This window comes from Phalacrocorax carbo, chromosome 2 (genome assembly GCF_963921805.1).
Source record: "Phalacrocorax carbo chromosome 2, bPhaCar2.1, whole genome shotgun sequence".
In the NCBI taxonomy this organism is placed as follows: Eukaryota; Metazoa; Chordata; class Aves; order Suliformes; family Phalacrocoracidae; genus Phalacrocorax; species Phalacrocorax carbo.
In genome coordinates, this window is record NC_087514.1 from 650820 (window position 1) to 676810 (window position 25991).

Genomic DNA, 25991 nt, shown 5'->3' on the forward strand with positions numbered 1-25991 from the left:
TAACGTTCCTCTTGCTCTTCCAGAACTTCCTGTATAAATGCATCGGGACGACGCTTGGGGCGTGCACCAGCAAAGACCTCGTGCAAAAGCAGCTCCAGGAGCTCCTGGAAACAGCCAGATACCATGAGAAGGCAGAAAGGGAGGTGAGGAGGAGTTGTGCCGAACATCCCAAGGGTCATCCTGACGGACTAGGAGAGCAGTAGCACCATGCTGACCTCTCTTTTTCTGGTCCCGCCATGCCTGGCCTGGGCTTGTACCTCTTGGAGAATGGCTTTGAGGGTAGGTTGCAGCATGTGGGTGAATGAGCCCAGAAAAGTGAGGCGAGCCCACCTGCGGCAACCCAACAGCAAGAGGGCTCTGAAGCTGGGTGAGATGCGGCGGGGGGGCCTTGGGACACTGCCTCGAGTAGCGTGAGGTGGAGACTGGGACGGGGTTGCTGTTCCCCAGCCCTGAGCGTGCTGGCAGAGCTCCTTCCTTATGGAAATCGTCGAGTGGGTTGCAAGGGATCTTGAGAGATCACCTAGTCCAGACCCCTGCCACGAGCAGGGGCATCTTCCACCAGGTTGGGTCGCTCAGAGCCACCTCCAGCCTGGTCTGGGATGTCCCCAGGGATGGGGCATCGACCACCCCTCTGGACAACATGGGCCTGTGTCTCACCATCCTCAGGGTAAAACATTTCTTCCTTACGTCCAGTCTAACCCTACCCTCTTTCAGTCTAAACCTGTTGCCCCTTGGCCTGTCGCTGCAGGCCCTGCTAAGAAGTCTGGCCCCATCTTTCTTATTTTAAGCACCGAAAGGCGGCAATAAGGTCTCCCCGCAGCCTTCTCTTGCCCAGGCTGAGCAACCCCACCTCTCCCAGCCTCTCTCCCCACCAGAGGGGTTCCAGCCCTCGCACCATTTCCGTGTCCCTCCTCCGGACCCCTCCAACAGGCCCGTGTCTGTGCTGTGCTGGGGACCCCAGAGCTGGACGCAGGGCTCTGGGGGGGTCTCCCCAGAGCGGAGCAGATGGGGAGAATCCCCTCCCTCGCCCTGCTGGCCCCACTGCTCTGGATCCAGCCCAGGAGATGCTCGGCTTTCTGGGCCGTGAGCGCATGTTGCCGGCTCGTCTCGTGTTTGTCACCCCCCGTGTCCCCACGTCCTTCTCCGCAGGGCTGCTCTCACCCCATCCCTCCCCATCCCGTGCTGATCCGTGGGGTACGGCCCCAGCGAGGGTCTCTGCAGGTTCTGGGGATGGAGGTGCTGTGACAGCCCGGGATGTGTTTGGAGCCGCTCGGGCTCCGTCACTGCCAGGTGCCATCTCGTGGGCAGAGCTGTCACCGCTGTCCTGGCTCCGCGGGTGTGACAGCCCAGCGAGCCTCTGCCGGCTGCCAGGTGGGGCTTTTTGACTTCTGCTTTGTCCTTGGGCTGGGCTCATGTGGCCCCACAGGTTTGGGGAGTTAAGCCAGAGCCAAAGGAAAAAAAAAACCCAGGAGTTTTCCCCTGGCTTGGCTGCCTGTCCTGGCTTGCCACGGGGCCACATGGGCTCAGCGCCCCGCTTTGGCAGCCGACTCTTAAACTAGCGTGGCTGAATCACGAAATGTTCCCGTCTTCTGCAGCGCAGCTCGTGTCTCCGGTGTGCGCTCCCGCTCCCTCGGTGTCTCCCCGTCCCGTCCCTGCGGCAGGGAGGGGACCTCACCCGTCCCACTCCTCTGGGCTGCAGCCCGCCGAGCTCGTGTCACCCTGGGGGCTGCAGCGGTGTCTCCCCCTGCTCCCCAGAGCATCTCCAGCTGGTGAGATGTTTCTCTGGGCTCCAGCAGCTCTTGGCTGCGCCAGGATGGTCGGTGACGTCTCTGTGTCCCTGTGCCGCGCTCCACCGAGCCTCGCACCCACCAGAACGCCACAGACCTGCTGCCGCCGCCGCCGGAGCAGCTGGGGATGCTGCTGCGCCTTTCCTGGGCGACCTCTGGCTCACGTGCTCAGCTCGTGCTCGAATGCCTCGGCTTGGGAGGGACCTCTAAAGGTCATCTAGTCCAACGCACTGCCATGAGCAGGGGCATCTCAGCCTGGCCACCAGCCCCCGGGCTTGTGTCAGCACTGGTGTGGCCAGCAGGGGCCGGGCAGGGATGGGGCCCCTGTGCTCGGCCCTGGGGAGGCCCCACCTCGAATGCTGGGCTCAGGTCTGGGCCCCTCGGGACAAGAAGGGCCTGGAGGGGCTGGAGCGTGTCCAGAGAAGGGCAGCGGGGCTGGGGCAGGGTCTGGAGCACAAGTGTGCTGGGGGGCGGCTGGGGGGGCTGGGGGGGTTTAGCCTGGAGAAGGGGGGGCTGAGGGGAGCCCTTCTCGCTCTCTGCAGCTGCCTGAGAGGGGCTGGAGTGAGGGGGGGGGTCGGTCTCTGCTCCCAATAACATGCGATAGGATGAGAGGGAACAGCCTGAAGCTGCGTCAGGGGAGGTTTAGGTTGGATATTGGGCACAGTTTCTTCACCAAAAGGGTTGTCAAGGCGTGGCACAGGCTGCCCAGAGAGGTGGGGGAGTCACCGTCCCTGGGGGGGTTCAAACACCGTGTAGATGTGGCACTTCAGGGCATGGTTTAGGAGGCCTGGGGGTGTTGGCTTGGCAGTTGGGCTTGATGATCTTGAGGGTCTTTTCCAACCTTAATAATTCTATGATTCTATGGTTTTCAACTTAATCAAGTCTCTCAGAGCCCCGTCCAGCCTGGCCTGGAATGTTTCCAGGCACGGGGCACCTACCAGCTCTCTGGGCCAGCTGTGCTGGTGTCTCACCACCCTCAGCATAAAACATTTCTTCCTTACATCCACCCTCTTCCAGTTTAAAACCGTTTTAAACTGTCCTGTCGTGACAGCCCCTACTAAAAAGTCACCTACTTGTGGATCCTTTGCAGGATTTTCTTCACGGCCAGCTCAGACCCTCCTTTGCTACCCTGGAGCTGAGGTCGGGGTCGAGTTTTTCCTGGCCAGACTCGTGCTCTGGCTTCCCTTTAAACTTGGCCGAGCCGCGCTGCTCTGCCCGGCTCCGTCGCCCCACCGCCGAGCGCTCCCCTCGCCTGCAGCTGCCTTTAAGTGCAGTGCAAACACGCGCTGGTGGTGCCTGGCTTTGCTCCAGCTTACGCAACTCCGTCAAGGGCTGCTCTTGAATAAACTGTTTATGGAGTTTCAGCCCAGCTTGCTAGACCTCCTGGAGGTACAGAAAGGCAGGACCTGCTGAGCCTGCTTTGCTCTCGCTTCCAGCCGGAGCGCTCGACTGGGCTCCCACCTCCCGCGGAGCGGCTGACATCTGCCCGCTGGAGAGCGCGCGTGTCTGTCCTGCCCCCGCGGCTCCTCTCGAGCTGTGTCCCGGCCTGCCACCCGGGCAAGGACAGCGTTATTGTGCCCTGTAGCCCCTGGAGGCGAGTCCCTGCCCCGGGAGGGGGGAGTGCCGGCTGCCAGGACTGCTCCCAGCTGGGCACGGCTCAGGTGCTGGGAATTAAACCAATAAACAGGCTCTTTTTAAGTGTCAGCTGGGGCTGGTGAATTAATAGCTTTCTGCTAATGTGTTTTCTCTGCTTCCTCCAGGGACTTGCTTCCTGCTTTGGGATATGTGCAATAAATCACCTGGAGGAAACCCTGGCCAAGCTGGAAGATTTCGTTAGGTCTGATGTCCTCAAGAAATCTGTGGGACTGTTCAGTATGTTTAAGGTAAGAGCCAAAGGGCCCCTGCTGCGACGCGGCCGGCAGCTAAAGGCTCACGCAGCCGCCTTCAGATACGGCGTGTGCTGGAGCGGTCCTTGGGAAAGGAGTTAATCTCCTGCCTCGGTGCGTGTGGCTGGGGGCTGGGGTACCCTCCGCCTCTCCAGAGGGCTGCTCTTGGCATCCGGGGCTGCTTGGCATTAGCTCCTCGCTCTCAGCCCCACGCTCCCGGAGGTCGCGTCCCGGTGGAGCTGCTTGCTTGCTGGGTGGGCTCGAGTAAGCTGTGACTTGGCTTCTGCGTCCGTCGGGGGACCCCGGCTTGATGTGGAGCGTGGTTTGGCTGTCACCCACGTTGCTGCTCGACAGCGATCCTTAAGCGGCTCCCGCAGTGCCCCAGAAGACGGGGGGTGTTTCGTGCCCTGAGCGCTGGCAGTGAAAGCCTTTCCTCAAATTTTCTGACCCGGGCAGCTGTTTTAATTCCCATTCTCTAAGACGGGGTGTTTGAGGGACAGGATTAGCGCTGCGTGGACATGGAAGAGACCCTGGCCCATGACAGAAAGGTGCCCAGAGCTCGGGAGCTGGCTGAGGAAGCCCTCGTGCAGCCCTTGTCCTTACCCTGCCCCTCGGGCCGTGGTACCAGGGGGGCGGCCACAAGCTGCTCCCGGGATGGTGCAGTTTAGTGGGCAGTGGGTGCTGATTTCTAGCATGGTAGTTAACCACCAGTTAACCTGGTTAACCTGGCCAGGCTGGGGCTCACGTACTTCCCCGCAGGGCTCTGAAAGGTAATGCTCGACGGCAAAGTGGGGCTGTTAGCGCAGCTCGCGCTGGGATGCCCGACGCTCCGTCAGGGCTCTGGGGGTCGCTGCCACCACCAAAGGGAGGGGAAGCGAAGGTCCGAAACCCGCTCAGAGGGGCCCTGTCTTCTAGGGAGCACCTTCAGCTGGTCGGGCAGACCCTGCAGAAGCCACCTCCCTGTGAGACCCGGGAATAACCGGCCCTGGGTTCCCCACCATTCCCCCCCGTTAACTTTCTCATCTGCTGTAACAGGACCGTAGTGACAATGAAGTGGAGAAAATCAAGAGCACTCTCATCCTCTGCTATGGATACGTAGCTGCGTACGCACCCAAGGAGCTGGTGCTCTCCAGGATCGAAGCAGACATCCTGAAGAACATCTTCCAATGCTTCAACACGAAGGTAAGCCGCCGGGACAGCCCATCCTCCCCGGGGAGGGAGAGCACACCCGGGCGAGCAGGAGCAGCCAGGCTGTCCTGCTGCTCTGCCTGCAGGGTCCCGCTGGGACCCGCGGGCAGCCCCTGGGAGAAGGTCGCTCTGCGGAGTCTGCTCACTCGTGCATTGCTAATGTTTTGTTTTTTCACTTGTTCAGGTTCTGGGAATAAAGGTAGAAACCAAGGTACAGTGTGAGGCATTAAATCTGAACTAGTCTCTGCTCTTTCCTGCTGTCTCTCTCTGCCTCTTGCTCTGGGCTCCCCTCGAGAGCAGCCCCGTGCTGCGCTCACAGCAGCACTCCTCTGCCCGTGGGGACCGGGAGAGCTGCGGGAGCTGCTGCCCCTCGCCCTGCGCTCCCCAGCCCGGCCCTCCGTGCTGGAACCATTGCCTGAAAGTGCCAAAACTCACAGCAGAGGGGAAGAGAAAAACTTTCTGGCAGGACAGGAGCTGTAGGTGAAAGCGTGGCTCGGGTGGGCACCACCCTGCCGAAATGCTGAGCTGACCAAAGGCTGGGCTGGCCTCCCACGGGTGCCTGCAGCCGAGCTCGCTGCCCGTGGGCAGACCTCAGCCTGCCGCCTTCCACCCGTTCTGCTGAGGCCGCCCCTTTCCTGCGAGCTCTGCGTGGCTGGGGCTTGCGAGCCACCCCCAGGAGCGGGGCGAGCCGGTTTGGGTTTGCTCTTGTGGCAAGACGAGCCGTGCCCGCCCTGGGAGGCGAGGGCTGGGGTTCCCTCCTCGGAGGTGCTGTGGGGCTCAGGGCTCTGGTGCGGCGCGGTGCTCGCCTCCCCTGCCCGCAGAGAGGGCGGTCAGGCAGCCCCTCCGCCTCCCCGCACACGGGCTTCGCTGGGGAAGCCTGGGGACTCCAGAGCGAGCTGCAGCCCACTGCTCCGCTGAGATCCACTAAGCTAATTGTCCTGCTTCCCCTTGGAACCATCATTCAACGGGCAGATATTACAATCCAGATTACTGTCCTGGGGGCAACGAGGGGCTGTACTCTTATGTTTCTCTTTTGAAAGGCTGAACAAGAAAAATGGGATTTGTCAAGTTGAACTGTCAGGCCAAGGACTCCTTCTCTGGGCTCCACTAATGCATTTTCCTTCTGGGCTCCTGCTGGCACTAACAGCTTCTGCAGAGCATCCCTGGTCCCCCGAGCTGGGGACCGTCTCGCTCAACCCCTCCCCTGGCTCGCTGCCCTCCTGAGGGGCTTGCCCGAGGGGAGCGCTTTTAATGGGGGTGCCTCCTCTCAACCCCGTGGCGACCGCCCTAGACCCCAAGCTGTGAAGGAGGGAGAGCTCCCGGCAACTTCTGGAGTTGCCTTGAGCATCTGCGTGCTCAGGGTGCTGCCTCGGCAGAGAGGAGCGAGACCCTGGAGGGCTCCCCTCTTCCCACGCGCTGCCCGGGCAGAGGCTCCTGGTGTCCAGCCCGCCTGTGACACTGGGGTGGGCGGTGGGACACTGGGGTGGGCGGTGGGACAGGGTGCCTGTCCGCTCCCCGCTCACCAGAGAGCCTGTAACATGCATAAAGAGCAGAGAGCTGAGCCCGCGCGCTACTGGCAGCGCAGGCTGAGCTGTGGTGCTAACCCCCAGCACCGGTTTTTGCGGAGGGACACCAGTGCTGGGTTATGGTTGTTTGCTAAGCCCGGTCTTCCCTTCTCACCCTGGGCTCTGCTCTCAGGACCTGACCCTGAAGCTGTGCCTCATCCGGAGCATCTGCATGATCAGCCAAGCTATCTTCAACAGCGTGAAGCACGGGGACTTCATCTTCTCGCGCAAAGCTGAGCTTGTGGCCCAGATGGTGGTAAGAGCAAACCCTGGAGGGTGGCCTGGCTTGGGGCTGGCCTAGAGGACGCCGGGGGCGGTTCCGAAGCCACCTTGCTGAGGGTTAAGCGCAGGCGTAGCTGCTCCGCCTCCGGAGCTGTGCGCCGGGTGCGCTGCGGGAAGGGTGGGTGTGAGCTTGCCCTGTCCTCGCGCGCCTGCCGGGCTGTGCTGGGGCAGGGTGCTGCTCTCCATGGACCTGCAGGCCGGGCTCTGCCTGCCCTTGGAGACGGGGCAGGTCCCAGCAGGGAGCTGAGCGGTGGGAGGACGGCTTGCTGCGAGCGATGGTGCTGCACCTCCGTGGCCTCGTTGCCCGAGGCGCGGGGTCGTTGTGCAGCGTTTGGGGCGTCGGGCTAATGCGGTGTGGCTGCTGGCTTGCTGTCTTGGGGCTCTGAGGCAGCAGTCACCCGGAGCGGGATGGAGGTGGATGTGACCGTAACCGTCACCTTGTTCTGCCTTCCAGGAGTTCATAAAAGCAGAACCGCTGGAGGCGATGCGGACGCCGGTTCGCCAGCGGGCGATGATCACCTGCACTTACCTGGTGTATCCTTCCTCTGCGCCCGTCCCTGCGGGAATGCCGTGTGCGGGGCGGCGCTCGCCGGAGCTGCCGTGCCCGCAGAGCCTGTCCCCGCTCCCCGGTTTGCCCTGCGGGTCTGGCGGCGGAGCCAAGGCGCTCTCCCTCGGCAGGAGCGTTAACAGAGCTGTGCTAGACACAGCGAAACCGGGCGGCGTGGTTGGCACGGCTGCCAGCCAGCTTCCCCAGCGCTCCCGGGCTCGGGTCTCGTCGGGCTCTGCAACAAAAGCTCTTTGTACAAACCAGAGCCAAGGGCACTGCACTCTCAATTGCGCAAAGATGACTTCTGAGCTCCGGTTAAAAATACTCGGCACGTCACAGCTCCTGACACAGATGCTGGGAACACTCTGCCTGCTTCCGATTAAAGCTGGTGCCACTTAGTATGGAGTCAAGTCAGCAGGAATGCATATTAAAATCCTTGTTCCCTGCTTACCCAGGTGAAAGGCGCTCCCGCAGCGCTCAGCGCATCCCTGTTGTTTCCTTAACCTGGGATCAGCGTCCTGGAGCCCCACCTCAGTGACCCCGACAGGACAGAGCTGATCGATACCTGCCTCGCTAGCGTGCTTGCCCTGCCACCGCTGGAAGTGGTGAAGGAGAGGGATGAGAACGGAGACGATGACTTACACAAGGAGGTGGGGTATCCAGCGCCGGCAGGGAGCTGCCCGTACCGCTCCCACGCCCGCCTGCCTCGCACCAGCAGCACAAAGCCGACGCGGAGCCAACGTCGGGCCGCTCGCGACCCGGCAGGGTGACGGGGCTTTGTTCTGCGGCGCAGGAGCTGCGGTCGCGGCTGCTCTGGGCGCCCGGTTGCAGGGCAGTGCACAGATGCCTTTTCACGGTCCCGTGAGCCATCGGGTCCTGCGGCCCCGGCATCTCCCTGGCAGCCGGTCAGCCGTGGGAAAGGCCTGTTTTCAATTCAGCTGGGCACCTCGGGGGAAGCAAGCTGCACCGCTTCCTCCGCTCACTTATCTCCTGAAAAAGCCTGGCCCTTCTGTGCACTGATAGCAAGTGAGAAAATATGAGCTTATCAGCAAGTCCAAATGCTGCTAATAAGAGCATGAACTCCCTCGAGGGAAAAAATCAAATGATCCTGGAAACCCTGCAGGGTAGAAGGGGCCTTTACATAACTAGCTTTTGAAAGGCTGCAGCTGCTTCTCAGTTGTGGTTGAGTGCTTAATGAATGAAAATAACATGCTGCTAATGAAGTTGTTGCAGCTGCTGAGCGGCTGCGGAGCAGCCCTGTGCTCCGCCGTATCGCCGGCCGCCGCTGCGGCTCCTCCAAGGTGAGCTGCAGAGCAGGAGCCTGGGGCTCTCCCTGTCCCCGGCTAGCATTTGTGGGCATCTGGCCTAAAAGTTTAAGTTAATAATCCTTTTCTTCCGTCCTAAGAAGGTTTGTAGTTTTTATTTTTTGGAGTTTATCCCAAAATAAGTCCTGGAAGGAAACAGTAAGCACCTTCAAAGGGCTCGTTCAGACTGGGCTCACTGGAGTTTTTCCCAAAGTGGGAGAAGGAGCAAACTCCCTCCTGGAAAGCCTGCCCTGAAGCATGTGCTAGCATGCTGGGCTCTGGCTAGCTGCTGGCACTCGGCGCAGATCAATGCTGACTCCCACCACGTGCCCGGCACCCCTGGTTTTGCAAACCGGGCTTCAGCCCCTGCCCCATTTTCCTGCTAAGCTGGAGGAGGCTGTGCCGTGGTGCCCGACGCCCGGGAGAGCCCTACGAGCTGAGAGTAGGTGCAGGGCGCGCTGCCTCTCCCTCCTTGCGTGCCTGGGCTGGCGCTCTGGGATGAGGCGCAGTGCTTGCGTGGCCTGTGATCGGTCTTTCCTCCTTAGATGCTGTACGGTGACACCATCAGTGCCCTTAAAGACCTGCTGAAGAGTCTCCTGCGGAGGAACTTGACCCCCCATGGGCTGCAGGACATGTTTGCGGTAAGGTGCAGCCTGGCTTGCGGGGGTTCTTCAGGGAGAAGCCGAGGTGCCCGGCGGTCGCGAGGCAGACACAGCTTTGGACCCAGAGCGGGAATTAGCGAGGCTGGTCCTCGCTTCTGCACGTGACGTGAGGTCCAGCACCACCCGCGTTCCCGCGGACGCTGGGCACGCGGCACGGCGGGGCGCTCACGGCGCCCGGTCGGGGCAAGGTGCCGAGGGGGCGAAGCACGCGATTGCCCCTTCGGGCACGCCTGGGAAGGGCGGCCGGGACGCGGCTGAGGAGGAGGTCTCTGGCAGCGCGGGGGAGGGACGCACACGCAGCCTCACCAGGAGGCAGAGACCCCGCGCCGTCCTGAAGACGGGCCGGGGTAAGCTGCTGGGGTCAGGGCCGTAGTTCCCACAGCCCACACGTGCACCCTGGGTTGCTGGGCCGAAGGATGCCTTGGCTGCGTGCGGCAAAGCAGCCGAGCTTCTTCTCTCCTTTCTGATGCTTTCCCCCCGTAGCATTTAGGCTCCTGGATCAAGTCTAACAAGGAACACGAGCGGCAGCGAGCCGTGGAGGTCAGCGCCGCCTTGCTGGACTTCTACCTGACCAAGCTGAAAGTCAGCGTAAGTAAACCCAGTGCTCGAGCATCTGTCTTCCAGCTGCTGCGTGCCCTGTGGGGCTTGTGCTTGTGTCCCTCCCCGCAGGGGTGCGGAGGTGGGCTCGGCGGCGGCAGGGACGTGCTGTACCTGCTAAAAGTGTCCCCGTGCTCTCCTTGCTAGCGTCGCCTGTGTGTTTGTCATCCCTGCAGACCGTCATCCCCTTCTACAACCTCGGCGTCCTGATCGCGCTCTTCTCCCCGCGCTGCTCGGACTCCCTGGCCAGCGTTCGCCAGCACGCCGTCGACTGCGTCTACTGCCTGCTCTACATCCAGCTGTGCTACGAAGGTGGGCGCGCGGGCGGCGGGGGGTGGTTTCGCAGCGCGGGCAGAGGGGCGCGCATCCCATCCCTCCGCCTACGTGACCCCCGAAGGGGTGACCCGCAAATGCGGTTTGCTGCGGAAGCGGGGGCTGGTGGAGGGCGTCGCTGAAGCGTTTGGGTTTCAAAGGCGCTCCCCAACGCTTGAGCGCGGGCGAGCGGGTCTCTGAGCGTGGTTCAGCCTGGCATTCTCCCTCTCTCCAGGAGAGGTCAGTCCTCCACTTCAGATGGAGGCATTGAGAGAAGCACGGTCCCTGCAGCGCGGGGAGAGGACTTTGGGAGCAGTGTGGCTCCGTGCGGGGCAAACTCTTCCCACCTTTGGCAGCAGCTTCGGTTCCTTGGCTCCTTCCTGAAAGCTGGGCGAGCTTGCGAGTAAAACCCAGCTCTCTGCAGCACACGGGTGTAAAACGGGAGGAATGCTGCTCCCTGAATGCTCCCTCCGAATCCAGGTTTTGCTCGGGATCACAGAGATGAGATGGTGGAGGGGCTGAAAGCTCTGAAGAAAGGCCTGGAGGAGCCCGACTTCACCATTCTCTTCCACGCCTGCAACAACATTGCCACGGTAAGGTGGAGGGCAAATCCAGCACGGCCCCGGTCCTTGCAGGGTGCTGGAGCTGTGGAGCGGGAGCTGCAGAGGACTTGATGCCTCAGCTGTTCTGACCAGTCACGCGGCCTGGAGGCTGCTGGAGAGCCCCAGTGTCACACCAGGAAACAAGCCACTGTGGTGGTCTCCTCCAGCTGGAGAATTCCCCTGGCCTGTCCAGGGGATGCTCAGAGCACCTCACCCCCGGTGGGAAGCTGCTGGTCCCTGCTTCGGGCATGAGGGTCCCAACGAGGACATCTATGCAGACATTCTGGGGGCGCAGAGGACGCCGGCAGGGTCTCACGCCTGGCCGTGCCATGGCTCAGTGCATCCGTTCAGAGGTCTGACAGGCAGCCTGAATTCTTCAGCCATCAACGCTCCCAGCGCTGGGGTTGAAAATTTACTTTGCTGTAGATAATGCGAATCGTTTCAGTCCGCGTCACCTGAAAGCGAAGGTAGAGGCGGTCTAGCTCAGCCCTACGGCATCTGCACGGGGCCCCAGTACGTTCCAGGGTGGAGGCTTTGCTGCTCCTCAATGGCGGCTGCCGGCAGAAGGAAGCCCTTGAGGTCCTGTCGCTGGCTCCGCTCCCTTGCGGAGCACAGGGTGGTTGGCTCAGGTGCTGCAGCCGCCGGGCTCCGGGCTGCCTCCCAGTATGGCAGCAGTGGTGGCAAAGCTGTTCGGTGCAACTTCGCACCCAAAAGGGTCCAAACGTGGCTCTCAAACCACTGTGGTTTCAATGACGTGGGCAGCACCTGGGATCTGGTGGTGAGGGATGGGATGAGGGGTGGCCACTCTGCTCTTGAGAGCTGCCCGGGGGGGGCTGAGAGCTCTGCAAGCCTTGCCCAGAGGGACTTGGATCTGTGGAGAAGCTGGTAGTATCTTCTTGTCCGGGAAAAGCTGCCATTCCTCAGACGTTGTCACTCCAGGGGACGTTCCCCCGCTAACTAATATACTCAGCAGCTTATCCCACCGTCAGGCCTGGAGACCCTCGTGAGGCCTGGGGGAGCCTCCTCCCAGCGGTTGGGTGGTGGCCAGAGCGGAGTTGGTGGCTTGGTTGTGCTGTCCCGACCCCTCCCAAGACAGCCCCAGGTTATCTGGCCACGCCGGCCAGCAGGTGGCCTCTTAGAATCACAGAATCGTTAAGGTTGGAAAAGACCTCTAGGATGATCCAGTCCCAACCGTCAACCCAACGCTACCAGGTCTCCCAAACCATGCCCTGAAGTGCCACATCTACACGGCTCTTAAATACCTCCAGGGATGGTGACTCCACCACCTCTCTGGGCAGCCTGTGCCAGGGCCTCCGTGGGGGCTCTGGCCTGGCCCTTGCTCCCCTCCGTTACCACCGGTTTGGGCTCCCGGCTGACGCTCCCGCGGGGCACCGAGCCGAGGAACGGCCGTCCCGCTGCCCGCAGCTGGGGAAGCTGCGCGGGGGGGCCTTCGTCCAGGCTCTGCCGGTGTCATCGAAGGGACCACTGTCTTCAGAGAGGGACAAAAACCTGTTGCTTAACTCCGCTTGCCCTCTCCCTAGGTGATTGGGAAGCGTGTCCCTCCGGACCAGCTGATGAGCCTTCTGCTCGCCATGTTCGAGGGGCTGGCGGACCCCGATAAGAACTGTTCCCGAGCAGCCACTGTCATGATCAACTCCCTCCTCAAGGAGCGCGGAGGCGTCTTGCAGGAGAAGGTAAGCTGCTGCTGCTGCTGCTCGGCCTCGGCACGGCCTCCGTGGTCCAAATACAGCCCTGGAGCGGCGGCTCTGGCCGTGTCTTGCTGCCTCCTTTCCTTCCCACATGCGTAGCCTGATAATGCCCCGCTTGCAGCTCCAGCAGCTGGTTTGCTGGGGGTGGTGGGCTTCTCTGGTACAGGCAGGGATGCTCCAGGAAGGGGCAAGCCCTTGGCAGGCGAGTGATGCCCAGCACAAGGGCCAGCCCTGATGGAGGAAGGGAGGCGTGTAACCCTTGTCTGAAGGGACTCTGCATCAGCCGTTGCTGTTGCATTTCTGGCCAGGGGAACGCTTGCCCCAGAGCTTTCGGGGGCTGTCACTCCTGACCTTCCTCGTTTCCCGCGGACACGTGCGCTTGCGCTCTCCTCCTCCGTCCTCGCGGTCAGGGGAGGTTGCTGTGTGGTAGGAGGCGGCAGCTGCTGGCGAGGCCGGCTCCGGTCTGGCTCTCGCTCGGGTTGAGGAGTTCAGAGCAGCTCACTTTACCAGAAGGGCTCAGGCTCCCTGTGAAACCTCTGCAAGCTCTGGGGGAGCCCAGGGTTCCTGGCTGGGAAGCCAGTCTGAATGCTTGCAGGGCTTAGAGGTGCTGGACACAGAAGGCTTTTTTGTCTAATCCACTACCTTTAGGGCTAAGCTCCCCCTTTCTCTTGCAGTAATTGGAAACACCAGGTCTCCAGCTACTCCTTGGGCTTTCTTTTGCGCTAGAGCTTCTGCTAAAGTCCCGCTCTCTACCTATTAGCCTCTATCCTGCATGGGATTGCTCCAGCTTACATGACTCACCTTTTGGTCAGATCCAGTCCAGCCCAGATCCTGAAATCTGAACTGATGCTAAGCCTCGGAGTCCGTGGGGCAGACTCGAGCGCAGCTGGGGACGGAGCGCTCGGCTGCTCTGCACTTAATCTCGGGAATTTGCTGCCAGGCCTGGTCTGCGCGTGAACTTCCTATTTGTCTTAACGTGCGTTTTACGGCTTGCAGCGAGTGCCGAGGTGTCTCCCTGCGTTCAGCTTGAGTTCTTTTCAGGAACTCGCTTGCTGAGCTCCTCTCGCTGCGCCCGTGTCGAGGCTGGGGCTTAGCAGTTCCCTGCCAGAAGGCTGTGGCTGGGGGGGCTGAGTGTGTTCTTGCTGGGTCCTCTTTCCCCTGGGAATACCCTGCAGCCTCCTCCGTCTGCTGGGTGGCAGGGTGGGGAAGGGTCCTTGACTTCAAGAGGTCTGTGGTTATGCATGCGCCCGGCGACTTCCCTCAGCTGGGAAGGCAAACAGCCCTTCGTGTTGTTCTGCCCACCCGTGTTGTCTCCTGAAGTCCCGTTACCCGCCTGGGCTGCGCTCGAGGGGAAGGGGCGCGCGCGTCCCGGCTGCAGGGGCTGTCTGAGGGCGGCCCCGAGTGCTCGGCATGCCCCGGCCCTCAACTGGACGCCGCCGTCTCCTCTTCCCTCAGGTGCCCGACATCATGAGCATCATCCACAGCAAGCTGCAGGAGGTGGACGAGGAGCACGTCCGGAAGGCGGCCCAGCAGACGGTTTATATCCTGGCCTCCCAGCACAAGAGCATGGTGGTGTCCAGCCTGCTGGGCAGCTCGCTGCCCTTCGACAGGTCCTGCCCTGCCCTGCCACGGTGGCCCGGCGCCCGCACGCGCTCTCGCGGTGCCTGGGCTTCGGAGCAGCTTTCGCCTAAGCTGCAGCTAATCTTTTGGCTCCTTACCCCAGTAATCAGACCCTGCTGGAATTTCCCTTGCACGCTCAAGGATCAGCACGGCCGCTGGCTGCCGGCTCTGCCTTTCGGGGGGCTTGCTGGGCTTAGAAGCGCTGGCAGTGGGGAGCTAGCAAAGCTGGCCCCGGAGCGCCGAGCGTGTCTGGGGTGCTCGGTGCTGCTTTGCGGAGCAGGCCACCTACCCCAGAGCTGCTGAAGGAGCCGGCACCGGCGGTGTTGTTCTCCCTGTAACTGCCGCTCCGTTCCTACCACGGCACGCAGGCTCGCAAAGTGCGCGGGGCGAGGCAGGAGCTCCCTGGGTGCGGGTCTCAGGGGAGCCGTGGGGTTTTGGGGTTGCAGGGCAGCTCTGGGTGTTGTCCAAGAGCAGCCGTTGGGTGAGGACGGAGCCACGCTGGCTGCCACGGAGCCTTCCCCTGCAGGCAGCTCCCGTGAGCCTCCCAGGACGGCTGTACCGCCGGGGCTTGCCGTCGCAGGCTCCCGCTCCCTGTGCCGGCAGCGAGGCACTAGCTGCCGTCGCAGCGGAGCTGCTGTGCCCGGTAGCTCCGGTCCGGCGGTGACGCACGTTCCCGTGCGGTGGGGGACGTGACCCAGGTGTTCCGTGGCGCGCGGAGGGGGCCGACGCTTGCCGCCCCTCGAACGAGGCAGCGAGTTAACGACGGCAGCCGGTGCCAAAGCAGCGCTCCCCTCCCTCCCCTCCTCCAGCCACACGTGCACCATGTGGAGGTCCCTGGCCACCGAGCCCACCCTCACCTCGCAGATCCTGGAGCAGCTCCTGGACAAGGTGAACGGGGACATCCCGTACAAGGAGAGCAAGTGCTTCCTGCTGGGCAGCGGATCCGAACGCATCGCGACCCCCCTGCCCCTGGCCGTAAGTGTCCCGCTGCCGGCCTTCCCCCGCCCGGCGGAGGATGCCGTTCCCGCACCAACACCTGGAATGCTTGCTTTTTTTTTCCTTTCATTTCCTTGGCTTGGGGGTTTGTGCCAGGCGTGGACTCTGGAAATAACGCATCGCTGTGTAATGCCTATTAGAGCTAATCCACAGGCTCGTAAAAAGCCTCTCAGGTGTCCATCCTCGAGGGAGACCACTTTGCATTTTATCCCTTCAGAAAAAATAAACCCAGCTTGGCAGCTTTCTAAGCAGTAAAGCAGCTGTGAAAATTTCCTCCTCCTCTGAAGGACCAAATGCAGATGGTACCGAGTCAGCCCCACTGAAAGCAAACCCTCTTCCCCTCCCCGCTGTGTTTTTAACACCCCTCTGTATTGTGCTGTGTAATTACGACTTTTTAAATTGGCCGGAATAGGGCTCTGCGAAGGGCTCTGGGTGTGCGTTGTCTTCCTGCCCATAAAACCCCTTGGATCCGCTCTCCTTCCCCAGGTACAGGCTTCAGACCTCCCCCAGCTGGAAGCACCCAGCTCTCCCGAGGAGCCGTGCTTCCAGCAGCGGCCGTAGCTCCGTCCGAGCTGCGTGTGGGGATACGCAGAGGTTACGCTGCGGGTAGATGCCGATGCTTTGTTAGACTTAGTGTTGCAGGAAGGAGGGAAAAAACCCCTCTCGCCGCCTCGCTGGGTTATTTACTAACAGATACTAGCGTGGTGTGGGAGATCCCCTCCTAATCCTCTTCTCCCGCGCGCTCGCTCTCTCTCCAGGCCACATGTGCTTTGTATGAGATCATGTCTGCTCCGGAGTCTGGGGCAGCAGTGCTGGGACTCTACCCGCCGTTGTTTGTGACTCTCCTGCTGCGCGTCAGCTGCACCGTGGGTGTTCAGCTACCGAAGAACCTGCAGAGCAAGGAGACGAGGAGCAGCAGCCACGGCCCAGCCCCTCGGAGCCTCCATCCCTGCAGGTACGGCGGAGCCGGGGCGCCGGGCGGCCGGCGCGGAGGGAACGCGCCTACCTGCCATGTGGAACTCATTTTTGTTTGTACAAACACAATAGCGTGTGCTGGAGGGCTGGGTAATAACACCCGGGCCGTAACGCCTTAGGTATGACGGCCTGACCTCTGGTGCAGTTTGGGCTCTGGGGTTTCGTGGTTTTGGGTTGGTTTTCTTTTTTTTTTTTTTTTGGTGTGTTTTCCTCTGCAGAACACAGTCTCTAAATTGGGAAGCATTAAATCAGCCGCCTCGGCAGCCGCAGTGAAAGATGTGCTTTTCAGAGCTCGGGCGGCCGCGGTGCCAGAGCCCTGCCGGATTGGGTTACTGCTGCAGCCTCCCGAAAAAGCCCCGCTGGCTTTCGGGAGCGGGTCTCGGCAGGGCCCCGCGGGTTTGCTGGGCACGTCGGGGGCGGATGAGTGTTTCTGGGGGAGGGAGGATGGCTCCGATTCCGTGGAGGGTGAGGAGGGGAAGCTGGAAAGAGCAAACTTTCTGGCTTCGTCTCATCGATGCCTGCAGCATGTCTTGGTGGCGCCGAATTGCTGCTCTTTGGGCGAGCAGAGCCGGGCCACGATGCCGTCTTCCCCCACGCAGCGGTGGCAGCGCCGAGCCGCTGCAGCTGCCTTGTCCCCCTTCGGTGCTTTCAGCCCGTGGTGACCCTCGCTGCTGGAAGGGAGACCCAGGGGTCTGGGGGTGGGGGCCTCGGGTCCCAGACAACCGCTCTCCAGCTTCTGTGCCCCCCGCCGGGTTGCGGCAAGCTCTCCGGCTTCTGCGGATGCTTCTGGCTCGTTCTGCTCCTGCTTGTGCGTTGCCTCTGGCAGAGGGCTCAGAAAACCGTGGTGTTGCCTTTGGGCAATCCCTTTGCACCCTCTGAGCCTGCGGTGCTGGAGATCGCCATGAAGGTGGGGCCTCCCTTCGTGTGCAGAGAGCTGCTGGTGGCAGCTCTGCCTTCCCCGACCTCTGCCCGCGGCATCCCAGCGTGAGCAAAGCCGTGACGCTTTGGCTTCCTCCAGCCAAGGCTGTACCCAGGGTTAACGCTTTATCGTCAGAGGTTGGTAAGTGGCCCTCGTAGGGTCGCAGAAATACACGGGTCCCCTTCGGGCTCGGCTCACGTTGGAAGGGATGGGCCTCGCCGGAGCCTTTCGGTACAACTGTGGGCTGGGGTATCTGCCCGCCAGGGCCGTGCTCCCCCCGGAGGAGCTGCCCTGCCCCGGCGCGTAGGCTCGCTGCTTCTGGTCTTGGCAAACGCCTCCAAATAGCCGCGTGGCGTGGCGGTGGGCCGGGCGGGCAGCGGGGGGATGCGCTGCCCACCTGGGACGCCAACAGCCTCTGCGCCGCCCAGCCTGGCAGGCTGCGACCAGAGGCTTTTTTAAAAGGTGTGTTCAGGTCCTGGCCGCTCCCTGGGGCTGGCTCTTCTGGAGTTCAGAAGATTATTGTTGTAAAAAAGATTTCACCGTTGTGAGAGCCCCCGAACCCCCAAAGGGCCGATTGCTGAACCCAGGTGAGAGCCACCGTAGCTGCTAAATAATCCGCTGCTCGAGCCAAGCAGCCCGGTGCAAACACCAAAGGGCGTGTGCTGGCGTGGAGCAGCGCCTGTGTTGGCCCTGCGCATCCCTCGTCTTCAAAAGTGAGGGTGCGGAAAGGGCCCCCGCGAGCAAGGCTTTCCCCTGGCCGCAGAGGAAGAGGAGACCGCTGCACCCCTCCGCCAGGTCGGGGTGTGCAGGGTCCGCGTCCCGCGCAGGGTCCGCGTCCGGCGCAGGCCATCGTTCCGTATCGCGCCGAGCCTGCGAGCGCAGGGCCGAGCATCGTCAGCTCCCGGACCGTTCCGGCAGAGCCTTCGTGCTGGGAGAGGTGGGATGCCGTGGAGGCAGAGCCCGCCTTAGGCGAGCTGCAGGGCTCTCCCACCCCCGGGTCTCAGCGCGTCCCCTCCCGGGAGCGGGAGGCTGTAACCCAGGGTGTGACGAGGCTGCTGGACCCGGGAACGTGTCCCGTCGAGGTAGGCAGGTCTCCAGCTTCTTGCGGGCGTCGTGCTGGGTTGGTGCAAAGTGCTGCTTCTCCCGCCGTTGCCCGTGCCCTGCGTGGCTCCGTCCGGTGCTCCTGCGGGAGCCTGCCTGTGCCGAGCAGCGCTATGGGGCTGCTCTTGTCTCCCGCGCCTCTGGGCTACCTTAGGGGTGCCTTGCTCCGTAGGAGGAAGGACCAGGGCTTGTCTCTTCAGCCTCCGTAGGCTGTGTGGCTGTGAATAAGATGCAGATAGCCCTGCTTCTGTCCCCACCCCGCCTGGGGACCCTCGTGGAGCTGCTCCGGGGCTGGGCCGGGTGCCGAAGCGCATCAGCCGGCCCGGCTGCCTGCACTGGATCTGGTGCCTGAAAGAGCACTGGTGCCCCTCGGCCTTCAGCCCCGCTTCTGGCGGCTCTGCCCTGGTGCTGCCCTTGACCTGCAGCACATGGTCTGGCTGATGAGCGGTACCTGCGCTTGCTTTGAAGCACTTCAAAATTATGGGGACGTTGGGGTTAAACCCACACCCGAGGCAGCGATGGCAGGAGGTGCCGCAGGCTTTCCGGGGGACCGGAGGGCAGGGGACCCTCCTCTGGAGCTGCTTCTCCAGCCACCTGCTTGCTCCCTCCACCTGCTCAGTGCCTGAAGGTTCCCCTGGAGCTTGGGTCGGCCCGCGGGGAGGAAGCTGCGCCCTGATTTTTGGTGTTATCCTTTTGTAGATTGCAAGACTTGGGTTTTTATGGGCTACTATTAGTCTTAGGGGGGGACAAAAAGAAAAAGAAGAAAGCCTGGAGGGAGCCCACAAAGATGGCAGACAAAGCGGCAGCGAGCTAGAAGGGCTCTAGCGTCGCTTGACAGTTCATTTGTCAAACCCCAATGGGTCAGAAAGGCCGTTTCCCTACCCCGAGCGGAGCGACTGGAAGGGCGGCGTTGGGCGCACCGGGCGATACGCGCCGCCTGCCGCCGTGCCGCGGTGGGCCCCGTCTTCACCTCGCTAAGCTGCTGCGCACGCAGAGGGTGACTTTTCCAGCAGGGAGATGTAATGAGTGGAAACAGGTTGTTACGCTGGATGGCAGGGCTGCTATCTGATTAGTGTTTTATTTAGACCACATGTTAGAACAAAATTAAACGAACCCGATGTGTTGGAGGAGCGGGGTGGTTAAGGCCGAGCACGCGTTGCCCCGTGGCTGTTCTGGCGCTGGTGGCGTTACTCCCCGAGCTTGTGGCGCTTGCCCCGTTCCCTCGGGGTGTTTTGCACAGCAGCGGCCGCGGTTCGGGGTGCCTTCGTGCAGATCCCCCCGCAACGGGAGCGCTGCCTTTGTGGCTGTGGGCTCGTGCAGCCAGAACTGTCTGTTCTCGTCATGCTCTTCCCCCTTGATGGCTCTTGGAAGAGCGGCACGGGCAGATCCCAGCCAGACCCCCTGCCACAGCACGGGGAGTACTGAAGGAAACTCGAAGCAACTGGTTGCCTCCTGGGAAGGAGACACAAGAGCCAGGAATGGCTGCTCTTCCTCCAAAAGCGTCTGGGCTCCAAAGAGCGCTGGGGACACAAACCAGAACGTGCCCAACTGTTGCTGGGACCGTCGCTCCATCCGTGGAGCGGGGCTGAGCCTGTGCACCTCCCCGGGCTCCTGTCTGGGTGCTCCCCCGGCAGCAAGGCAGCCGTCGATCCCAAGAGCGAGCCTTGGGGATGCCGGAGTCCCGGCATCCTCATTGCAGGAAAAGCCGACGTGCCAGCCAGAAGATCGGCGGGAGCCAGCAGCCCTTTGGCACCCCAGTCCAAGGTGTGGGATGGGGGAGCCCCCCGGCCCCTCTCCTGCAGCCCCCGGGGAGCAGCTCTGCCAGAGGCTGGCCCCCTCCTGCTGCCGCTGACCGAGGCGGCCGGCTTGGTCCTGGGCTTTGCTGGGTGAAGCTGGGCAGGGCTGTACCAGAGGGGTTTCTCGCTGGCCCGAGCCCCCAGCTTGCATCGCCGGGGCTAGTCCAAATACAGGCGTGCTGGCGATGCTCCGCTTCGCTCCTTGGGGCCACAGTCGGTGGGTGGCAGCGGCGTCCGCGCCCTCAACAGGGGAAAGGGCTCCTCGGTCGCCGCTCCCCCGACGCGGCCGGCACGCACGCGCTGCCGTGGGTTTCTGAGCGCCGCTTCTCAAATCTCCGCTTGATCTTGGCAGGTGTTGGTACAGAGCAGCCGCGTCCTGGACGTGCATCGCAGCTGCGAGGCCCCGGTGCCGTTGCCTGCTTTTGGGGAGCTGGGAGAGGGGCCGCGTCACGTCGGCTCCTGCCAGGGATCTCCGGGGACTGACCGGAGGGGCGGGGAACGGCACGTGGTCCCGCTCCGAGCCCTGTTTCTGCTCGTGCCGCGCACGGGTGCAGGCAGGTAGCCGTGGCCGCGCGTCCATGAAGTCATCGCTGATTGATGGAGGGGGAACAGTCTTGGTCCAACGCGGAGAAAAAACCGCGGGGATGTGAAATTCCAGCCGTGTCCCAGGAGCTGGTTACAATATCAAAGTAATTTCCTGTACGCGTTTTGAATTCTAAGTCTTCACGATATTTAAATGCCAAAGAGAGATGGTAAAGGTGAATATGATAGCTTGGCAGGAAAGGGAGGTTGGAAGACCCGGGCTTTTGTTGGAAAGGAAGGAAGTGTCTATAGGACACTGTGGAAAAAGCAAACCTTGTGAATGAACGGCTTTATCCGTCTTGCGGGAGCAGCCTCTGGTTGGGTGGGGGCTAACCCGCTGCGCTCGCTCCGGGCTCCTTAGCTCTTGTTGAGGAGCGGGAGAGCCTGGAGCTGCGGGCTGGCAGCCGAGACCTCGGGGAGGTTCGAGTGGAGCGGGGATCCCGCAGCCGGCGCGTGGGGGCTGCGTTGGCAATGGTCCCTCCTGGGGAGCCGCCCACCACGGGCTGGTGCCGGGACGGTGCCTGTCGGACCGTGTCCACAACCAAGGAGCTGGTGGGAAGTTCCTCGGCCTTCGCTGGCCTCCGCTGTCTGTGGGCATCTGCCAGGAGGCTTTTTTGGTCGCCGTTTTCTTAAGCTGCAAGACAACAAATCCCACTGCAGCTTTCTGGGACTAAATTACAGGTTCACCTGTACGCAAGCTTTGAGTTTTGGGGCTTATGGAGTTTTCTTGCTCTGCAGAAATGTTAGTGGTCCTCGCGATGCTGCAGGGGATCTCCGTTGTACCAAAGCTGGAGGGCAGTTCCGATTAGGCTTTGGGGGTGAGGGTCTCCCTGCCAGCGAGGGCGAGGACCCCAGGAATGGGCTGAGAGGACTGGAGACATACTGGATAAATACGCCAGGATTAGGTGTAAATTTGGGGCTGTCCTGTGCAGGGACAGGAGTTGGACTCGATGATCCTTGTGGGTCCCTTCCAGCTCAGGACGTTCTGTGATTCTGTGATACCTTGTCTCGAGGCAGGGAGGCTGGCTCGGGCGTCTGGGGCTGGATGGACCGAGAGCTGGTAAATGCCCAGCGCCGTGGCTGTGTGCGGTGATGATTTGTGCCCTCGGGGAGCGGGAACACGGGGATGGGCACGCCGTAGGCAGAGGTGCGGCCGCGTATCTGCTGAGCACCGGTGCTGGAGCCCGTGCAGAGCTCTGCTGTGTTGGACCCGGTCTGCAGGGCCGTGCTGCCCCGGCCGAGGCTGGAGGGGGATGTTTGGCTGCCGGGGAGCTGAGCTGCCCGCTCCTGGGCTGGCAGAGCTGGCAGGTGTCTGGGTCTCCTGCGCCAAGTGGACAGGAGTTTGTGAAGTGGACGCTGTACCTCCCCGCTAAACCAACTGCTGTAATGGAAAGGGAGCCTGGGCTTTATTCCAGGCTGCTGGAAGGGATGTTTGAGGTCAGAGACTTGCTCCGTGGAAGGACCTCTCTAAGTGGAGACCCTTGCACGTCGCTTAGTCATCTCGGCTACAGCTAACCGAAGGGAAGCGCTGCAGCCGCCTCGGGGGAGCGGCAGCAGCTCGGGCTGTCTCTAGCTGAAAAGTGGTTGAAAAACTCCGAAGGCCTGCGTGGCCGGGCTCCAAAACAGTAGACCCAGGACTGCTACGTATACCGGCAGATGGGCGTGGACAGACGGTGGAAGAATACTTCTGCCTAAGGTTTTCTTTAATTAGCAATTAATTCCTTGTTGTCCTGCAGCCGTCATGATGCGGGGATGCTTGAAGCATCCTGAAAGACTCCGCCAGTCTGGGCTTTTCACAACGGCTGAGCGAGCATTTGTGGTCCTGCTTTTCGGTTTGCCGCTGCTCACGGAGCCGGCTCGACGGCTCCTCCGTGGGCAACTCCGGGTGGGTTTTGCAGGGCAGACGTGAGGCTTGTGCACCCTCTGCCCCTCGGGTCCGGACCGGTGCTGCCTGACCGGCCGGTGCGTGCCCGATGCACGAGAGCAGCGCGGGGCCGGGCAGCTTCTGCTCGGGCTCACGGGGATGCAGCGGACGCTTCTTGCTTTGTGCGCCAGACGTGGCTCTGCCAAGCAGAAGAGCAAACCTGCATTCTTCTGCTTGTCTCCTTTCCTGCTCCTTGGGCTTTTGCCGTGGGCAGGTGCTCAGCTTCGGCCCTTAAGGATGCTCCGCTTGCGTGGGTGGGCCCTCGGGGCACTCATCCCTGGTGGGACCCCAGCCCCGGCTCCTGATAAAACACGCAGATAAGCGCGGTACGAAACTGCTGAAAGCCTCAGGTCTGGCACGGCAGGGTGCGTTTTCTGTGCGTGCAGTGGGTCGGCGTTTATTTTCTGTCGTTAATCTCAGCTTTGGACGTGACTGGGTGGCCTTCGTTAAGGCAAGCCGGGCTCTCTGGGGCTCCTGCAGCCGCTGGAGGACGGGGCTGCGGCGGAGCCCCAGGGCTGCCCCCAGCCTCAGCCTCCCGGGGACGGTCCCTTGTCACCGCAGCTTGGCCCGTCCCTATGAGAACCGAAAATAGCAGGAACTCAGCTCATAAGCTGAAAGACCTCTGCGTTGAGACACTTAGTAAATGATGTTTTCTTTGTGTGTGTGGTAACTACATTCCTCGTGCTTGTATTGAAGGCTGAGATTTATCCATCGCTAATATTTGTTTTGTTTTGACAGGATAATGTATGTTTCCCATATGTTGCTCTGTGCTCGCAGCAAAATAATCCCTACCTATAAAATATTAATGCAAAAAAACCCTTCTTAAAGCAGTTCTGGACTTCTTTACTTTTCAGTCTATTGTCTTGGATCACTTTAACAGCAAACGTCATGGTGTAAATGGAAGTAGCAGTGAGTTATGGGCTCGTCTCACTCCAGCTAAAGCCCTCGCATAACTCATCCCGTCCTCAAGCACCCGCACGCCTCCCGCGTGTCCCAGCGCTCCCCGGGCAAGAAGTTCCCTCATCCGCCGCCCTGCGACCTGCCAGACGGGCAGGGCTGCGGGCAGGGCTGCGGGCAGGGCTGCGGGCAGGGCAGGCAGCCTGCCCCAACCTAACCACCGCGCTTCTCTCCCCAGCTGCGCGGTGGAAACGCTGAAGGTCATGCTGGCCCGGGGAGGCAGCCAGGAGGTCGCCAGGGCCGTGGGCAGTGCCCGCGGCTGGGAGCTGATGGCGAGTCCGAAGAGGCACCACGACGGGATCGCTGTGCTCGCCGGGTAAGGCGCTGGCGCCGCGCGCCGGTTCTCCGGTATCTCCTCTAGCTTCGGCGCGAGAGCCGCGCCGCGGCCGTTGGGAGCGGGACGGCACCCCGTGGCAAGTGGGGAGGGGGTTGCGCCGTGTCCCGGGGGAGCTGCGATGCATCAAAGCCCGTGGAGGGTCTCGCTGGCTTCCCGCAGCATTGCTGAGGGGCTGGCGGTGGGGCTGGGTGCAGCCGGCAGCTGCCGTCGGCCCCGCTGCGCTGTGCCCGCCGTCCCGCGCTTCCCCGGCGTGCCCCTCGCTGGGGCTGTGCGGCAGCTTCAGGCGCGTCAGCCAAACCTTCCCCGCTCTCAGCGGCTTGGCTGTGCTCCTGTCAGGCCTCAAGCTCGCGGTTCCCGTCCAACCAAGGTACGACGGACACCAAAAGGTCTCGGGTGGAAATTTTTTTTCCTTTCGCCGCCGCCGAAACGTCCGTGCGGCTCAGCGGGTATCGCAGCGGCGCCCGCTCCCTGTGGACGGCCGGCTGGCAGCTGCCTGCCCGTCCCGCGGCGGCTGCGCGACCTCGTGCCAGCGGCAGCCGGCTTGGCGTGAGGCCGCGAGGCCGAGGGACGGCCACAGCCCGCGGCCCGGTTCGGTGGAGCCTGGTTCAGCCGGGGACTTCGCTGTCCCTCCACCCAGCGCCGTTAATAGCTCTTGGACGGCTGCAGAGGAGACGAGCGGTTTGGGATTTTCCAGTATTCGCAAAAATGCTTTATTGAACCTCCCAAATACTTGAGAGCGTCTCATCCAAAACAAAAGCCGTCCCTCCTGGCCAAGGCCCGCCGGAGCGGGCTCCTGCCAGGGTGCCCGACACGCCCCAGGCGCGGGCTCGGTCCTGCCCTGCGCTTCGTCCCCAGGCGAGCGGGTGGCAGGAGGGGACGATGCCAGGCCAGGGCTTTTCTGTCCTGGCCGCCAGCGTGCTGGTTCGGCACGGCAGCGGGGCGCGGAGGCGTGAGAGGTGGGCAGCTCCGGCAGCTCCGGTCACCCCAGGCGCGCGAGCGGAGCGATGGCAGCTGCCTGCGCTGCCCGTGGCCCCGCTGCTGCTCACGGTGCTCGAAGCGCCCTGGGCTGTGGCTGCCCGCCCTGCGGCACGGGAGGACGTGGCGCTCGGCAGAGGCACGTTCTGGCAGCCCACTGATGCCCCACAGCACGGTGTCAGCCCCTCGCTGCGCTTGGCACCTTGCAGACCCCTGGGTGGAGGGGCTCGCCAGCTTCCTTGAAGCCCCTCTAAGGTCCAGAGGCCGCCCGTAGCCCCCGGTGCGGGCAGCCAGTGCGGGTGACGCGCGACGCTTCTGTTCGCAGCGCGATGGCGCGACACGCCGGCCCCCGGCTCCCTCTGATCGTGAAGAACCTCATCCCGACGCTAAGCAGCGTCCTCGACAGCCAGAGGATCACCACCACCGCCTTCTTCGCCGAGGTGAGCGGGGGGGTGACGTGGGGAGGCACAGCAGCACGGCCGAGCCACCGCTGCAGGCTGGCTCCGGGCCGTCCGTCTGTCTTTCCCTGCCCGGCTGGAGAGCAGCCGGGATGAGGGTTAAGCTGCAGCAGGGCTCTGCCTGTCCTCCTCGGCTTCCCGACCCTCTGGTAGAGGGGATGGCAGAGAAGCGCTTGCAGGAGTCCAACTCTGAACACATCACCGCCATGAGCCAGCAAACCGTAACTCCGTCCTTACGTACCACCCTAAGGAATGGAGTGACTCAAGTCCTTTCCCCTCGCCGGCAGCGCAGCCAGCAGACTGTAACACTATCTCTCCGTACATACCACCTTAAAGCCCTGGGCCACTCGAGGAGTTTTTGTTACATAAAGGAGCGCCTTATGCCAACAATGCAGAACTATATCCCCCCTTATAAACCACCTTTTAAATTCTCAGCTGCTTAAGCAGCCTGGGATTAAGGCACTGTTTTTATTTTCTGTTTGGCTGGGGGAGCTGCCGGCCCGGCTCTTGGAGCCTGTCCCAGAATCTGCTTTAGTTTTGGAGTGTGGTTGGCTCTCTGCATCCTTAAAGGGTTTAAAATAGCAGCTTTGCCTCACCGTGGAGCTGGAGGGGAAGGAAGCAAATGCCTGTGTCTCCCTCTCTCAAAACTGATGAGGTGAGAGCTCAGTCCCTTTTCTCTCGGCTGTGCCAGTGACGGAGATGACAGAGGGGAAGCGAGGAGGGGAACGGCCACTGGGCTGGAGCGGCAGGAAGACGGGCAGCACGGGGCCGCTGAGCGGCGGCCTCCGCTCCCCCAGCCTCCGCAGGGGCCCCGGGCGGCAGCAGAGGTGCAGCCGCTGCCCCGGGACGGCTCTCGCTGCCTCGTCCCAGCGGGACGGGGCGCTCCGTGCCAGCCCGTGGGACCCAGGGG

The 25991-nt window shown here is 62.3% G+C and overlaps 1 protein-coding gene across 4 annotated transcripts in view; it reads left to right on the top strand.

Moving 5' to 3' along the window:
- The window catches only part of MROH1 (maestro heat like repeat family member 1), a 56240-nt gene that overhangs the window by 21506 nt on the left and 8743 nt on the right, over positions 1–25991 (top strand). For 2 of the 4 annotated variants that reach the window (XM_064441930.1, XM_064441931.1), the window contains exons 20-36: positions 24–143; positions 3548–3670; positions 4709–4855; positions 5046–5072; positions 6560–6682; positions 7163–7242; positions 7770–7905; positions 9105–9200; positions 9705–9809; positions 9995–10130; positions 10611–10723; positions 12274–12426; positions 13897–14051; positions 14871–15036; positions 15816–16012; positions 23490–23627; positions 24949–25063. In XM_064441930.1, coding sequence (XP_064298000.1) covers positions 24–143; positions 3548–3670; positions 4709–4855; positions 5046–5072; positions 6560–6682; positions 7163–7242; positions 7770–7905; positions 9105–9200; positions 9705–9809; positions 9995–10130; positions 10611–10723; positions 12274–12426; positions 13897–14051; positions 14871–15036; positions 15816–16012; positions 23490–23627; positions 24949–25063 — 2130 coding nt within the window. The remainder of the gene's footprint in view (positions 1–23; positions 144–3547; positions 3671–4708; positions 4856–5045; positions 5073–6559; positions 6683–7162; positions 7243–7769; positions 7906–9104; positions 9201–9704; positions 9810–9994; positions 10131–10610; positions 10724–12273; positions 12427–13896; positions 14052–14870; positions 15037–15815; positions 16013–23489; positions 23628–24948; positions 25064–25991) is intronic. The other 2 variants (XM_064441932.1, XM_064441933.1) reach the window with 1 other exon arrangement.